Source organism: Odocoileus virginianus, chromosome 6 (genome assembly GCF_023699985.2).
Source record: "Odocoileus virginianus isolate 20LAN1187 ecotype Illinois chromosome 6, Ovbor_1.2, whole genome shotgun sequence".
NCBI classification, from domain to species: Eukaryota; Metazoa; Chordata; class Mammalia; order Artiodactyla; family Cervidae; genus Odocoileus; species Odocoileus virginianus.
In genome coordinates, this window is record NC_069679.1 from 89,305,454 (window position 1) to 89,322,572 (window position 17,119).

The 17,119-nt window shown below is 37.6% G+C and overlaps 1 protein-coding gene across 1 annotated transcript in view; it reads left to right on the forward strand.

Moving 5' to 3' along the window:
* The window catches only part of TERB2 (telomere repeat binding bouquet formation protein 2), a 44,667-nt gene extending 31,359 nt beyond the window's left edge, over positions 1-13,308 (forward strand). The window contains exons 6-7 of the mRNA XM_020900749.2: positions 3,063-3,151; positions 12,698-13,308. Of these exons, the coding sequence (XP_020756408.1) occupies positions 3,063-3,151; positions 12,698-12,840 (232 nt within the window). The 3' untranslated portion in view covers positions 12,841-13,308. The remainder of the gene's footprint in view (positions 1-3,062; positions 3,152-12,697) is intronic.
* The last annotated feature ends 3,811 nt before the right edge of the window (positions 13,309-17,119 follow it).

Below are 17,119 nucleotides of genomic sequence, written 5' to 3' on the forward strand. Positions count from 1 at the left end.
AACCAGCCTGTTCATATTAAAAATTCCTGTTGTTATTTTTAGTGACATTGCAAAAATTATAGGTTAGTTTAGGGAGACTTTGACGCTGAATCTTCCTATCTGAGAAAATGGTATATTTTCTCTCACTTGTTCAAGTTTTCTTTTGTAGACCTTAAAAATTTTTTTTCAGGTGACTTCCCTGGTGGTCTATTGGCTAAGAATCCATGCTCCCAATGCAGGGGGCCCCAATTAGATTCCTGGTCAGGGAACCAGATCCTATATGCTGCAACTAAAGATCCTGCATGCTGCAACTAAGATCTGGTATAGCCAAATAAGTAGATAAATATTAAAATTTTTTCCCATATTTTCTTCATATAAATCTTATATTTCTTTTAAGACTATTCCTAGGTATTTTTTCATTTTATTATAAATTTAATCTTATCTCCTATTAGATCTTCTAACATGATTGTTCATGTGAATTTTAGAATTATTTCGTCTTGAGCACTAAAATCTCTTTGAGAATTGTGTTAAACTTGAGAATAATTGATAATTTTCAGTATTCCTATCCAAGACAATGCCTTTTTTGTTTTTATTTTTTGATATCTCAGTAAGGTTTCCTAATTTTTCTACAGATAGAATCAGAAACTGCTTATTATGTTATTCCTAGAATTTTTATGAACTTTGTTGCTATAGTGGATTGGATCATTTTTTCCATTTTATTTTCATTAGTCATCGCTGATATGTAGAAAATTTATTTATTTTTGAGTATTTGTCTTACATTTACCCACTTTAAGATTCCAAAAATATTTCAGTTTTTTCTCTTGGCTTTTCAGGGTACATGTTTATATCATTTGTTAATAATGGAAGTATTTTTTCTTCCTTTTCTCTATATAGCTCTTCTGTTTTACTAGCTATCTCTTCTGTTTCTTGCTTTTCCCTCCCCCATCTCTTTCTGTTTGGCCAGAAATTTTAGAGCCATGCTAAATAATAACAATGATAATGGGTATCCTTATTTAGTCCCCGACTTTTTTGGGAACATTGTTTTGCTTTATTTGTAGAACTCTTTGTAAATGAGTTATGGTTTCTCTGTTTTCATTTCTTTTCTTTTAATTTCTTGGCCATGCCTCATGGCATGCAGGATCTTAGTTCCCCAACCAGTAATCAAACCCATGACCCCTGCATTGGAAGCACAGGGTCCTAACCATTGGACTGCCAGGGAAGTCTCCAAGCTATAGTTTCTTTTAAATGGACTTTTCAACAAATTGAAAATAAAGTCTTTGTTATCACTCAGTATAATAAATTTAAGGATGATCTCAATTTTTTATTATTGAAGTTTTTATTCTCATATAGTTGTATTATCTATGGATTATATATAGTCTGAATATAATAAACATTACTATTTGGCAGTTAGAAAATAGGATATTTTAGTTGAAAACTGCTTAGCTCTGTAAAAATTAGAATATAATTAATTATACTATATAACCACACTCAGAATAATTTAACTTTTTCTCTTTTTAACTCAGAAGTCACTTAGTGTACCTCATGTTTTTTCCCAGACATCGTTTTTTGCTTAAAATGTGGAAGTGCTAATTTATAATAGAGTTCCAGTTATTTGAACACAATAACAGTAAATGTTAACGGTTATTTAAAATGGAGCCTTTTAAAAAAAAAAAAAATAAAAAAAAATAAAATGGAGCCTTTTCTTTTAGAGTATTTAAAATTACATGTGTATTTATGTATTTTATCTAATTATAAAGTATTATTGAATTATTATGATTTCAAGAATATTGGGGGAAAGACCGGGTCTCTATTACTCAATAAATACTTGTTTTGTGAAGCAGTCAAGAAAACCAAAAATATCTGTTCAGTTCAGTTCAGTCACTCCAGTCATGTCTGACTCTGCGACCCCATGGACTGTAGCATGCCAAGCCTCCCTGTCCATCGCCAGCTCCCAGAGTTTACTCAAACTCTTGTCCATTGAGTCAGTGATGCCATCCAACTATCTCATCCTCTGTCGTCCCTTTCTCCTCCCTCCTTCAGTCTTTCCTTGCATCAGGGTTTTTTCAAATCAATCAGTTCTTCACATCAGGTGGCCAAAGTTTGAAGTTTCAGCTTCAGCATCAGTCCTTCCAATGAACATTCAGGATTGATTTCCTTTAGGATGGACTGGTTGGATCTCCTTGCTGTCCAAGGGACTCGAAAGAATGTTCTCCAGCACCACAGTTCAAAAGCATCAATTCTTTGGTGCTCAGCTTTCTTTACAGTCCAACTCTCACATCCATACTTGACTACTGGAAAAACCATAGCTTTGACTAGCTGGACCTTTGTTGGCAAAGTAATATCTCTGCTTTGGAATATGCTGTCTAGGTTGGTCATAACTTTTCTTCTAAGGAGCAAGCATTTTTTAATTTTATGGCTGCAGTCACCATCTGCAGTGATTTTGGAGCCCCCCAAAATAAAGTCTGTCACTGTTTCCCCATCTGTTTGGAAGCACAGAAGTAGTTCATGGTTAATGTTTTCACCTAATAAGACTGAAATCTTATCACAGAGCAATACATTGCTATACATATTGCCTGGAATAATTTCCTTTTTTAAATTTATTTTTATTAGTTGGAGGTTAATTACTTTACAATATTATAGTGGTTTTTGCCATACATTGACATGAATCAGCCATGGATTTACATGTGTTCCTCATCCCAATCCCCCCTCCCGCCTCCCTCCCCATCCCATCCCTCTGGGTCTTCCCAGTGCACCAGCCCTGAGCACTTGTCTCATGCATCCAACCTGGGCTGGTGATCTGTTTCACCCTTGATAGTATGCTTGTTTCAATGCTATTCTCTCAGAACATCCCACCCTCGCCTTCTCCCACAGAGTCCAAAAGTCTGTTCTGTACATCTGTGTCTCTTTTTCTGTTTTGCTTATAGGGCTATCGTTACCATCTTTTAAAATTCCATATATATGCGTTAGTATACTGTATTGGTCTTTATCTTTCTGGCTTACTTCACTCTGTATAATCGGCTAATTTGTATAACAAGTCCAAAAAACAAATATAAATATGACTTTCTATATGTTTCATTTTATAGCACAGAAAAGCATTTTATAAGGACTCCAGTTGTAGAAAAGCAGATGTACTTTCCTCTTCAGCACTATCCAGTGAACAACATGGTAACAGGTAATTTAAAATAAAATTTAGAGTCAACTCAAGTAGGGAAGAAACAAGGGAATACCTTGTACAAAGTATAACTCCCCTGTCATACACACTAATAGGAGACCTCATTCACACTTTAAATAAATTAATCTGCAGAAATGACCCAAAATAGGCCCTGTATTTCCTGTGTTAAAATGCTGGTCTATTGACAAGGTGGAAACACATCCCTGTTTACATAAGACGGTTCCAATTTGTGCCTGTTGTCCTGGCATCAACTTTTGCTCTTAAGTGTCCCAATTTGGAAGATTAATTGTATAAAATGTTAGTGTTAGATGCTCAGTCATGCTCAACTCTTTGCGGCCCTCTGGACTGCAGGCCCCCAGTTTCCTTTGTCTGTGGCATTCTCCAGTCAAGAATACTGGAGTGGGCAGCCATTCCTTTCTCCAGGAGATCTTCCCGACACATGGATCAGGTCTCCTGCATAGTACGCAGATTCTTACCATCTGAGCCACCAGGGAAGCTGGATTAATTGCTTGAATAACCCTAATTATATAGTTTCCTTTGAGAATCTGATGAAATATATAGGTCCCTTCCCCTAAGCCTACATGCATACAAACATAACACATAAACTTAACATATAATTTAAAGAGGCTCACATGTGCCCAGAAGCCCTTTCATGGGTTACCCAGATGTTGACAGACTCCATATTTAGGTTTTCTAGTGCCCAGCATAAAAAGAAGGCAATTAATTGAGGCTAACATTGAGAGGGTGCAAACAAAGGAACTAGTTGAAAAGTGGCCGTTGAAATTTGAATAGTGCTAAGTAAGGCGAAGTAGGAAATATTATTTGAATAATTTGATGTGGGTAGTATTTAGTAGGGTCATTGTTAATTTTAAAAATAGAGGATTTAAAAAATTTGTTTTTAAAACACTGCGATTAAAATGTGTAGACTTTTGGATGTTTCATTATAAAATCATTTGTATATTTATCATTTTATCTTTTTTAGCAGTGTCATAATTGCCTCTTGTAACTAGTTTACAAATTCCTAAATGTCTTCTATCATATTACTATTCCTCTAACTAAGTTTATCTATCCATTCGTTTTATTAGTTTTTTCCTTCTATTCATTTGAGTAATATAAATGGCCTTCAGAAAAGCAATTAAGAACTTTGAATGTGTAGTTTGGGGCTGAGTGTTGGACATACCAAAGAAAACTTCTATTCCAACTACGTTAGTAGAAAAAGTCAGTTCTGGAACTCTTAGGAGCAGTTGTTGACTGCAAAGGACAGTGAACTAAGAAGAAGTACAGTTTCCCTTTGGATAGCAAGTGTTTGAACTTCCAGGGTCCACTTATATGAGGGTTTTTTAAATAATAAATGCTACAGTTCTACATAATCTGCAGTTGGTTGAGTTTGCAGATGTAGAACCACAGATAAAGGTGAACATTGAATCTCCAGGGCCAGCTATGCATTGTAAGTGGATTTTTGACTGCTGAAAGAGTTGGCATCCTTAACCCCCACATTATTTGGAGGGTCAACCGTACTTAAGTACTATGTTTGGGAGTAGCTGATTGCTGCCTAGATTTTTCCCTAGATCTAAATATTCAGATAAGATGTAGGTACCTTAAACCATGGATGGTTATGGTATAGTATTGGTATTGGTTTTTCTTCAGGCAGCTCCATCACCACATACTAAATGTCATTTGCTCATTTGGATTTACTGACTGTTTGATAACATAAAGACCAATAATAAATATTAAAATCAGCCATACAATAAAGACAAATGCTTAGATTTGGATAAGTAACAATGTTGTTCTGTATCTCATTGCCATCTTACTGTTTAAAAAGACATGGCAGTGTTATATAAAACAAACTAAAAAAGAACTATAGGGATGTCCCTGGTGGACCAGTGGTTAAGACTCAGTGCTTTCAATACAAGGGGCCTGGGTTTGATCCCTGGCTTACCAGGTGGCGCTAGTGGTAAAGAACCCACCTGCCAGTGCAGGAGATGTAAGAGACATGGGTTTGATCCCTCAGTCAGGAAGATCTCCTGGAGGACGAAATGGCAACCCACTCTAGCACTCTTGCCTAGAGAATCCCGTGGACAGAGGAGCCTGGAGGGTTACAGTCCATAGGGTCACAAAGAGTCAGACGCAATTTAGCACACAGGCAGAGAACTAGATCCCACGTGCCACCACTAAGATCCAGTGCAGCCAAATAAAATTATTAAAAACTGTAAAAATAATCATTAGTTATCTTTAAAGTATAATTTTAACCTGTGGTAATCTGGTATTGATTTTACTGGTAGAACTAAAGTAAAATCTTCTAATTTTCTAATTTGTGAAGTTGAATACTTTTTTTCTTTCTAATACTGCATTAAATTTAAAAATAGTACTTTCTTGGAAGAAAGCTTTATTTTAAAAATAATTTAATTGTCTTTAATTTTGACGTAAAGTGACAGCCTTTCCTTTGTTATCATGCCCATTTGCCTGTACAGGAAGAAATAACTTCTTGTTGAGAAAATCAGCTTGTGTTAATTGAAAATGTAGGGCAGTGGTAATCTAATTGAAAATGTAGGGCAGCAGTGTACTAATTTAGGCAGTGGTATCAATATTTGTGACTATAACTTTACTGTCTCTTCCTCAAAATGGGTTGAGTTCAACTCAGTGAATGTTAAATCTCTTAAATCTAATTAGATATTTGGTTTCAGAAAATACAAGTTGGAGCTATACCCTAGAACAGGGTTTCTCAGTCCTGGAACTGTCATATATGGCATTTTCAGTTCAGTTCAGTCACTCAGTCGTGTCTGACTCTTTGCGACCCCATGGACTGTAGCACACCGGGCTTCCCTGTCCATCACCAACTCCTGGAGCCTACTCAAACTCGTGTCCATTGAGTCGGTGATGCCATCCAACCATCTCATCCTCTGTCATCCCCTTCTCCTCCTGCCTTCAATCTTTCCCAGCATCAGGGTCTTTTCAAATCAGTCAGTTCTTTGCATCAGGTGGCCAAAGTATTGGAGTTTCGGCTTCAGCATCAGTCCTTCCAGCTGGTTGGATCTTCTTGCTGTCCAAGGGACTCTCAAGAGTCTTCTCCAACACCACAGTTCAAAAGCATCAATTCTTTGGCACTCAGCTTTCTTTATGGCCCAACTCTCACAACCATACATGACCACTGGAAAAACCATAGCTTTGACTTTGTCGGACCTTTGTTGGCATTTTAGGCCAGATAATTCTCTGTTGTAGAGAGCAACCCTGGCGTGCCCATTAGATGCCAGTAGCATCCCAGCCAGAAACCTGCCCCTCCCCACCACATGACCCCCATGTTGTGACAACCAGAAGTATATCCAGGTGTTACAAGTGTCCCATAAAATATCAAAGTTTTTTGGGTCTGTTTTTTATTTTTTGCTTTTGACTGGAATTAAGTTCTCTCCGTCTGCTGTCACTGGTTATCACCATAATAAAAACTTCTGATTAACAGCTCATATGTGGCTTCCCAGTGGCTCAGTGGCAAAGAGTCTGCCTGCAGTGCAGGAGGTGCAGGAGACACGGGTTCGGTGTCTGGGTGGGGAAGGCGCCCTGGAGGAGGGCGCGGCAACCCACTCCAGTGTTCCTGGTGGGGAGAGCCTGTGGACAGAGGAGCCTGGGGGGCTATGGTCCCACAGGGTCGGAGAATCGGACGCGACTGAAGCAGCTGAGCACATACAGTTAATGAAAAGGAAAAGAACAACTAATAGCGATAAATATCTTGCAGGCAAAACATTTCAAGCCCAGACCCCCTTGCATTAAAGTGTGAAGTCTTAACTCCTGAACCACCAGGGAAGTCCCCAAACCAAAAAGTTCTGATAATTAAAAGTTTGGGAACTTATAAGAGATACTTTATTAGTTATCTATTTAGTTCAATTCAGTTCAGTCGCTCAGTTGTGTTCAACTCTTTGTGACCCCATGGACTGCAGCACGCCAGGCCTGTCTATCACCAACTCTCAGAGTTTACTCAAACTCATGTCCATTGAGTCAGTGATGCCATCCAACCATCTCATCCTCTGTTGTCCCCTTCTCCTCTCGCCTTCATCCTTTCCCAGCATCAGGGTCTTTTCCAATGAGTCAGCTCTTCTTATCAGGTGGCCAGAATATTGGAGCTTCAGCTTCAACATCAGTCCTTCCAATGAACACCCAGGCTTGATCTCCTTTAGGATGGACTGGTTGGATCTCCTTGCAGTCCAAGGGACTCTCAAGGGTCTTCTCCAACACCACAGTTCAAAAGCATCAATTCTTCAGTGCTCAGCTTTCTTTATAGTCCAACTCTCACATCCTTACATGACTACTGGAAAAACCATAGCCTTGACTAGACAGACCTTTGTTGGCAAAGTAATGTGTCTGATTTTGAATATGCTGTCTAGGTTGGTCATAATTTTATTCCAAGGAGTAAGCATCTTTTTATTTCATGGCTGCAGTCACTGTCTGAAGTGATTTTGGAGCCCCCCAAAATAAAATCTGCCACTGTTTCCAGTTTCTCCATCTGTTGGCCATGAAGTGATGGCACTGAATGCCATGATCTTTATTTTCTGAATGTTGAGCTTTAAGCCAACTTTTTTCACTCTCCTCCTTCACTTTCATCAAGAGGATCTTTAGTTCTTCTTTGCTTTCTGCCATAAGGGTGGTGTCATCTGCATATCTGAGGTGACTGATATTTCTCCCAGCAATCTTGATTCCAGCTTGTGCTTCATCCAGCCCAGCGTTTCTCATGATATACTCTGCATATAAGTTAAATAAGCAGGGTGCCAATATACAGCCTTGATGTACTCCTTTTCCTATTTGGAACCAGTCTGTTGTTCCATGTCCAGTTCTAAGTGTTGCTTCCTGACCTACATACAGATTTCTCAAGAGGCAGGTCAGGTGGTCTGGTATTCCCATCTCTTTCAGAATTTTCCACAGTTTGTTATGGTCCGCATAGTCAAAGGCTTTGGCATAGTCAATAAAGCAGAAATAGATGTTTTTATGGAACTCTCTTGCTTTTTCGATGATTCAGTGGATGTTGGCAATTTGATCTCTGGTTCCTCTGCTTTTTCTAAAACCAGCTTGAACATCTGGAAGTTCACGGTTCACATATTGCTGAAGCCTGGCTTGGAGAATTTTGAGCATTACTTCACTAATGTCTGAGATGAGTGCAATTGTGTGGTAGTTTGAACATTCTTTGGCATTGCCTTTCTTTGGGGTTGGAATGAAAACTGACCTTTTCCTGGCCTGTGGCCACTGCTGAATTTTCCAAATTTGCTGGCATATTGAGTGCAGCACTTTCACAGCATCATCTTTTAGGATTTGAAATAATTCAACTGGAATTCCATCACTTCCACTGGCTTTGTTCGTAGTGATGCTTCCTATGGCCCACCTGACTTCACATCCCAGGATGTCTGGCTCTAGGTGACTGATCACACCATCGTAATTATCTGTGTCACGAAGATCTTTTTTGTTCAGTTCATCTGTGTATTCTTGCCACCTCTTCTTAATATCTTCTGCTTCTCTTAGGTCCATACCATTTCTGTCCTTTATTGAGCCCTTCTTTTCATGAAATGTTCCCTTGGTATCTCTCAATTTTCTTGAAGAGATTTCTAGCCTTTCCCATTCTACTGTTTTCCTCTATTTCTTTGCACTGATCACTGAGGAAGGCTTTCTTATCTCTCCTTGCTATTCTTTGGAACTCTGCTTTCAGATGGGTATATCTTTCCTTTTCTCCTTTGCCTTTCACTTCTCTTCTTTTCACAGCTATTTGTAAGGCCTCCTCAGAAAGTCATTTGCTTTTTTGCATTTCTTTTTCTCGGTGATGGTCTTCTCCCTGTCTCCTGTACAATGTCATGAACCTCCATCCATAGTTAATCAGGCACTCTGTCTATCAGATCTAGTCCCTTCAATCTATTTCTCACTTCCACTGTATAATTGTTAGGGATTTGATTTAGTTCATACCTGAATGGTCTATTGGTTTTCCCTACTTTCTTCAATTTAAGTCTGAATTTGGCAATAAAGAGTTCATGCTCTGAACCACAGTCAGCTCCTGGTCTTGTTTTTGCTGGCTATATAGCGCTTCTCCATCTTTGGCTACAAAGAATATAATCAGTCTGATTTCAGTGTTGACCATCTGGTGATGTCCATGTGTAGAGTCTTCTCTTGTGTCGTTTGAAGAGGGTGTTTGCAATGACCAGTGCATACTCTTGGTGAAATTGTTAGCCTTTTCCTTGCTTCATTCTGTACTTCAAGGCCAAATTTGCCTGTTACTCCAGGTATTTCTTAATTTCCTACTTTTGCATTCCAGTACCCTGTGATGAAAAGAACATCTTTTCTGGGTGTTTGTTCTACAAGGTCTTGTAGGTCTTCATAGAAACATTCAACTTCAGCTTCTTCAGCATTACTGCTCCGGGCATAGACTTGGATTACTGTGATATTCCAAGGTTTGCCTTGGAACTGAACAGAGATCATTCTGTCCTTTTTGAGATTGCATCCAAGTACTGCATTTCGCACTCTTGTTTACTATGATGGCTACTCCATTTCTTCTAAGGGATTCTTGCCCACAGTAGTAAATATAATGGTCATCTGAGTTAAATTTCATCCATTCCAGTCCATTTTATTTCGCTGATTCCTAAAATTTGACATTCACTGTTGCCATCTCCTGTTTGATCACTTTCAATTTGCCTTGACTCATGGACCTAACGTCCCAGGTTCCTATGCAATATTGCTCTTTACAGCATTGGACTTTGCTTCCATCACCAGTCACATCCACAACTGGGTGTTATTTTTGCTTTGGCTCCATCTCTTCATTCTTCCTGGAGTTATTTCTCCACTGATCTCCAGTAGCATATTGGGCACCTACCGACCTGGGGAGTCCATCTTTCAGTGTCCTATCTTTTTGCCTTTTCATACTGTTCATGGGGTTCTCAAGGCAGGAATACTGAAGTGGTTTGCCATTCCCTTCTCCATTTATATATTGCTGTGTGACAAATTGCTTCAAAACTTAGCAGCTTAAGACAGTGAACACTTATTATTTCATAGTTTCTGAGGACCAGGAATCCAGGAGCATCTTAGTTGGATGGTGGTAGTTAGTTGCTAAGTTGTGTCCAACTCTTGCGACCCCATGGACTGTAGCCTGCCAGGCTCCTCTGTCCATGCGATTTCCCAGGCAAGCATACTGGAGTGGGTTGCTGTTTCCTTCTCTAGGGTATCTTCCCGATCCAGGAATAGAACCCAGGTCTTTTGCATTGCAGGCAGATTCTTTACTGACTGAACTATGAGGGGAAGCTTAGTTGGATACTTATGTCTAATAATCTCTAGTAAGGTTGCAGTCAGTTTGTCAGCCAGTTGGCAGTCATTTCAGGGATAGGAAAATCCATTTCCAAAGCTTATGCATGTCGTTGTTGGCAGGCTTTGGGTTCTTGTTGGATTTTGGCAAAAGGCTTAGAGCTCACCAAGTGGGCTTCCATAAGGGCTGTTCACAACATGGTAGCTTGCTTTCCTCAGAATGAAAAATGCAAGTGTGAGAAAGAGTGTGTTGAAGACAGAAGCCAGTGTCTTTTCTATATCCTATTCTCAGAAGGGACGTATCATTACTTCTGCCAAGTGCTGTCAAGTCATATAGAACAACCCAATTACAAAGTGGAAGGAGTCTACACAAATTCATGAATACCAGATGATAGGGATCATTCAGGCCCATCTGAGGGGCTGGCTACCACAGACTCATATAGAATTGTCCAACAGGAATACCTTTCCTAGGAACTCTCTTTTCTTCTTCCCAATTATTTTGGGTTACATTTTCTAAAACATGAGCTAGTTCCTACCTCCAGCAGTTGCTTTGGAAATGAATACCTGACTTGAGCTGGACCAATCACAGTTCTTTGGATTTCTAGACATGGAGTGCAGCAAGTCATGTCATTCTTATTCAAATGACCATAGCTCTAAGGTATAATATGTGAGAGCTACTGGTGGCCATGTTTTCTACCCTGTAAAGAAAGTCAGCTTGTGTTGAGAAGAAAATTAAATTAATATGTATAGGAAAAAACTGGAGATCATTGAGATGGCTGTGAGAGCTAGTTATTTCTGAGGCTTAGCACTATGTATGCCTTCCTCATAGTTCGGTTGATACGGCAGTGTCTTTTCAGTAAACTCACCTTCAGCTAGTTAATTTTTTTTTTAATTTTTAAAATTGGTTTTTATTGGAGTACAGTCGTTTCACAGTGTTGTTTTAGTTTCCGCTGTATAGCAAAGTGAATCAGCTATGTGTAGATGTATGGCCCCACTTCTTTGGATCTCCTTCCATTTTGGTCACCACAGAACATTAAGTAGAGTTTTCTGTGCTATGCAGTGGGTTCTCATTAGTTCCATTTAAGCTAGTTTAAATTGAGTGTCTGTCCATTTCAGCCTAAAGTCCTAACTACTTCAAAACTGCCACAATAATCCAGTTTTACATCATAAATGTCCTATCCTTCTTTAACTTGCAGGAATAATTTTATTAATATAGTAATTATTTTAAAAATTTCTATCCTCCCACATATCTTTAGAAACGTCACATAGTATGTATGTGCAATTAATTAAATGTTAATATTTTAATGCACTGGTTTATTTTACACAGAAATCTAGCCATTAGGCAAGGACCATGAACAATATGGAGTATAGTAATAGTGCTTTAAGAGATTTTCTAAAGTAAATGGTTATGTTTAAAATATCTTTAAAGATTGTAATGAATTTTATGTTATTGGCCTCATAGTTAATTTATTAACTGAATTTATTATCTATTATTATAAACAATCAAACTGTATAGATAATACTATTGATGGTGGTGGTCTAAATTCAGTCATCTCTGAGCTCTAGCAGAATTTTTTTTCATATGGTATTTACTTTTAAATTAGGTTTCAATATTAGTATAAACCACAAACATTTATATTACACATAAAACATTATCACTCAGATAAGCAACTGCTATCAAGGTAATATTACTCAAAATCATTGAGTCTGTAAGCTCTTTCCATTCAGGTTTTCTTTTCGATTCTCATATCTATTTCAGATTATTAATGACATCAGGATTACTCACACTTACAACCTTTGTTGACTAAGTTGTGATATCAGTTTTCCTCTTAATTTTTTATTAAATACTGTTATCTCAGTGTTGGCAATGCAGGAAGGTGTCACTTGCCCTACTAGGGAAGATGAGCTAGCTGTTTGTGTTGTTAGTAGCTAGCTGGATAGAGAATTCTAAGCAGTTGCATTCTAAGCCAGACACACGTCCAAGTTATTTTGGTCTAGGTACTTTTAAGTTCCAGCCCTAACCTGTACATCACACTCTCTGTAGTCAAAGTGGCTAATGATGTATCTGGTGTTTTAAAAAGAGTATAAGGCTAAGGGTAGTGGTGAAGAGGGGAGGAAGGTGTTCCCCGATAGTTACCATGTTTTATGGAGAATATTCTCATTGGTATTTCTTCTTTTTACTTCTTTTATAAAAACATTCTTTGGAAATCTTAGCTCTAATAAATCAAAGACCTTGAAAAGGGGATAGTATGATAGAATTTCCAATATATATATTCTATTCTATAGGTTATATATCAATTGATGCCATGAAGAAATTTCTTGGGGAGCTACATGACTTCATTCCTGGAAGTTCAGGTTATTTGGCATACCATGTTCAAAATGAAATTAACATGTCTGCTATAAAAAACAAACTAAAGAATAAGTATTAAGTTAAATATTGTCCTTCTATCTGGGCATTTATTTTCTGTAAAATATTACCAAAGATGTGCAAATTCTCCTCTTTGGGACAGGAGGTTGGGGGAATGGGGAAGAATTCTTTCTTCCTCAAAATGTACTTTAGGAAATTCAGAATCATTTTGACTCTCTGTTTTGACATTTGGGATGGCCTTTTTCCCCAGCTTGTAAGGTTATGTCCACCAATTCTGAGTGCACAGTTGTTATGGAGTAATTGTCGATGAAACATACTTAATGAATTCTCAATCTCTGTCTCTCTGTCAGATATTCCTTTGACTTTAATGTTCTATTAGCTATATATATATATTTCTAGGTTTAATGCTGTAAATGCTAAGTTTTATGATTCTGGTCATCTTATTTTGATTAAAATCTCAAAATGTGATAGTTGAATTACTGTTTCTGGCTTGAAAAAATATGTTAAGAAGTAAATAATTCACACTTCATTATATGGACAGTTTCTGATAATCAGTGTATCAGAAGTGATTTAATGTAAACAAATGTTACGTCTTCTGAAATGAACCCACAAGATACCATAGAATCACAGTGCTAGAAAGGACCTTAGATAATATTGGGTCCAACTTGTTTGTTTTTAATGAGGAAATGAAGGCCTTGACAAAATGTCTTGCTTAGAGTGACTAACTGGAGGCTAAACCGGGACTGGAACACGGTCCTCTTGATTTTTCAGGCCAGTCCTTCCCTGCTGTCCCTCGTGGTATGTGATATAGTCTATGTCAGATATAATAGCAAATATGCAAAGGGGACTCAGAAACAAGTCAAGCATGCTTGCCTTATCTTCTGAATAAGCTGAAATAGTGTTGAGATTTAATGGTTTCTAGTGCTTTAGTGATTTCAAGAAGGCAACTTCTTTCCTTTTTAAAAAAATTTTTGGCCATGATACACAGCATGCAAGATCTTAGTTCCCCCACCAGGCATCAAACCTGCGTCCCCTGGAGTGTAAGTGCTGAATTTTAATCACTGGACAACCATGAAAATCCCAGGCAACTTATATTTATTTATATGATCATGCTATGTGGAATCTGGTGGGTTGGTTGCATTTTGAAAATTTACTTTCAATAAGAAAACCCCAGTACTTTCTTCTAGGAAGTGCATACCAGTTGTAGAATTATCTAAAGAAAGTGAACTTTTTTTTTTTTTTTTTTTTTTTAGTGTTTGGGTTATTTGTGTATGTATATGGGCACCAGTTTTTCATTTATGAAAAACTCAATAATATGAAATTTTTAGACTAATCTCAGCATTAGCTGAGAAAGTTCTATTTTTCCCATGTGATAACTTTTCCTTATGTCTTCATATGTGTAGTTACGTTCTTTCCTGTGGGTAAATTCTTCTGAACACCTAAAATATATTAATTATCCTTTTCTTGAAATGTATTAAATATTATCTCTTCTGAACACTCAGTCACATTCAGTCAATCATGTTTATTATATAAACACTGAGCCTATCTGTGCACACGGAGTTAATTATTAAAAGGGTTAAGTAACTTTACACCAAGTCATGTGCATTGGGACTTCTTGGAATTGTTTGAGTATTTTCTGATATATGTAGTATGCACATATTTACTTGGTAAATCAAAAACTACAACAAAAGTGATTCCTAGACAAAAGTGATCTTATCTTTAAGTATATATAGAAAAGGTCAGATGTAACTATATATCCTTGAAATAGAACCAGAAGCAATAAAATCAGTTAATAATATAAGCCTTTTGGGAATTAGAAGCATGTGAACAAATAAAATAGGCAAAGATAAACTTTTGTTAAAAGTCTGTTGTTTTCTGTTGGTGGGATTGCAAACTAGTACGACCACTATGGAGAACAGTATGGAGATTCCTTAAAAAACTGGAAATAGAACTGCCATACGACCCAGCAGTCCCACTGCTGGGCATAAACACTGAGGAAACCAGAATGGAAAGAGACATGTGTACCCCAGTGTTCATTGCAGCACTGTTTACAATAGCCAGGACATGGAAGCAACCTAGATGTCCATCAGCAGATGAATGGATAAGGAAGTTGTGGTACATATACACAAAGGAATATATTACTCAGTTATAAAAAATAATGCATTTGAGTCAGTTTTAATGAGGTGGCTGAAACTGGAGCCTATTCTATAGAGGGAAGTAAGTCAGAAAGAGAAGCATCAATACAGTATAGTAACGCATATATATGGAATTTAGAAAGACAGTAACAACGACCTTATATGCAAGACAGCAAAAGAGACACAGATGTAAAGAACGGACTTTTGGACTATGTGGGAGAAGGTGAGGGTGGGATGATTTGAGAGAATAGCATTGAAACATGTATATTACCATATGTAAAATCGATGACCAGTGCAAGTTCGATGCCTGAAGCCTGCAGGGCGCTCAAAGCCGGTGCTCTGGACAACCCAGAGGGGTGGGGTGGGGAGGGAGGTGGGATGGGGGATGCAGGATGGGGGGACACATGTACACCCATGGCTGATTCACATTGATGTATGGCAAAAACCACCACAATATTGTAATAAACCTCCAATTAAAATAAATAAATTAATTAAAAAATCTATTGTCTTAATGGGAAGTGAAGGCAGAATGATTTTTTTATTGCTCATTCAAACTTTTTTTTTTTTTTTGCCTTCATGTATCTAATAGATTGCCTCTGGTTCCCATTTTATTAAAAATACTCCCCCACATTAGAACTTTTGGTTATTCCTCGACCCTTTTGCAAACATGTCTCCTCTGATGCTTTTCACTATTAGGCACAGTCATTCCTCACATCGTTTATTTAATGTATAGTTCTTAGTTCATCTTATTTCATCATTCATGATCAGATTATTTTTCTTTTTAGCTTTTGGTAGGGTTTTGTGTCATTAGATAAGTTATGAGTCATTGGCAGAATCTGCTATTTACTTCTGAATGTCTCTTTGTTTCCCTTTCTTCCATGATGACAGAACTCCTAATTTCTGTCCAGGCACATGCTACCTAGAATAAAGACCATATTCTCAGTTTCACTTGAAATTAAGTATAGCTAGGTTAACAATGGATGCATAGTAGAAATGGCATGTGGGAACCTTGCTTTAAGATACCTGGCATGTTCCCTTTGTTTCCATTCCTTCCAATCATTTTTCCTGCGTCTTTCATCCTGTTGCTTGGAACAGGGATGATGTGATAACTACTGTTTGAACCATAAAAGCATACTCAGACTGGCAAAGCATTAGACTAAAAGGAGCCTGGGGTCCTGAGGACACTGTGGATATATCTGCCACCCCAGCCCTGGGTTGCCTACCTCTAGACTTTCATGTGACCGAGAAAATGTCTTTTTTGTTTAAGGCACTTTATTTTTGTGTCTCTTTCTGCCAGACTAACCATAAATGAGGCATAAGAACAGGCTACTGACCTTGTTTTATGGGAGATAATTGTGTGGAAGATAACTAGTTCTTTACATCTGTAAAGTGTTAATCTTGAAGTTATAAAGGTGACCTTAGTAACATAGCATGTCTTTTACATTTATAGCAGCTTTAGTTAAAAAAAAAAAAAAAAAAGGTTCTTTCAAATGGAATGTTTAGTCAGCAGGGTGGAAAACCTGAAAATAAACTCAGTGTTTAATAATTAAGTAATAGAATGTACTTTAAAATCATATTTCATTGATTTAATGGAATAGCCATTTTTTCTCTTTAACATCTTTATTAAGATACAATCACATACCACACAATTCACCCATTTAATGGGTACAACTTAATGATCTTTAGTATAGTGACCGAGCTGTGCAACCGTTACCACAGTCTGGTTTAGAACTTTTTCATAGCCCTAGAAAGAAACCCCTTGCCTATTAGGTCAACAGCCATGCTGCTCTTCCACACCCATACCCCTGACTGAAGGCAGCCACTAGGTCTACCTTCCGTCTTTATAGATTTGCCCATTCTGGACATTTTTTGTAAGTGGAATCATGGAACACATGCTCTTCTATGACAGATGTCTTTCACTTAGCATGATGTGGAGTTTATTCATGTTACACCTTGAGGTATCAGTACTTTATTTATTTATTTTTTTATCACAAAGTAGTATTCTATTGTATGGACATTTAAGTAGAAAAGGATAGCTATTTTGCTTTGCCAGGCAAAGGGAGACACATTGGGCTTCTGCCTCAAAAAACTGTGTCTTCAGGAAATTGTATAGTCTTAAATACATACTTTAGACAAGAACAGGGGCTAACAATCAATGATCTAATAAACATCCATATCAGGAAACTAGAAAAGAAAAATCACCAG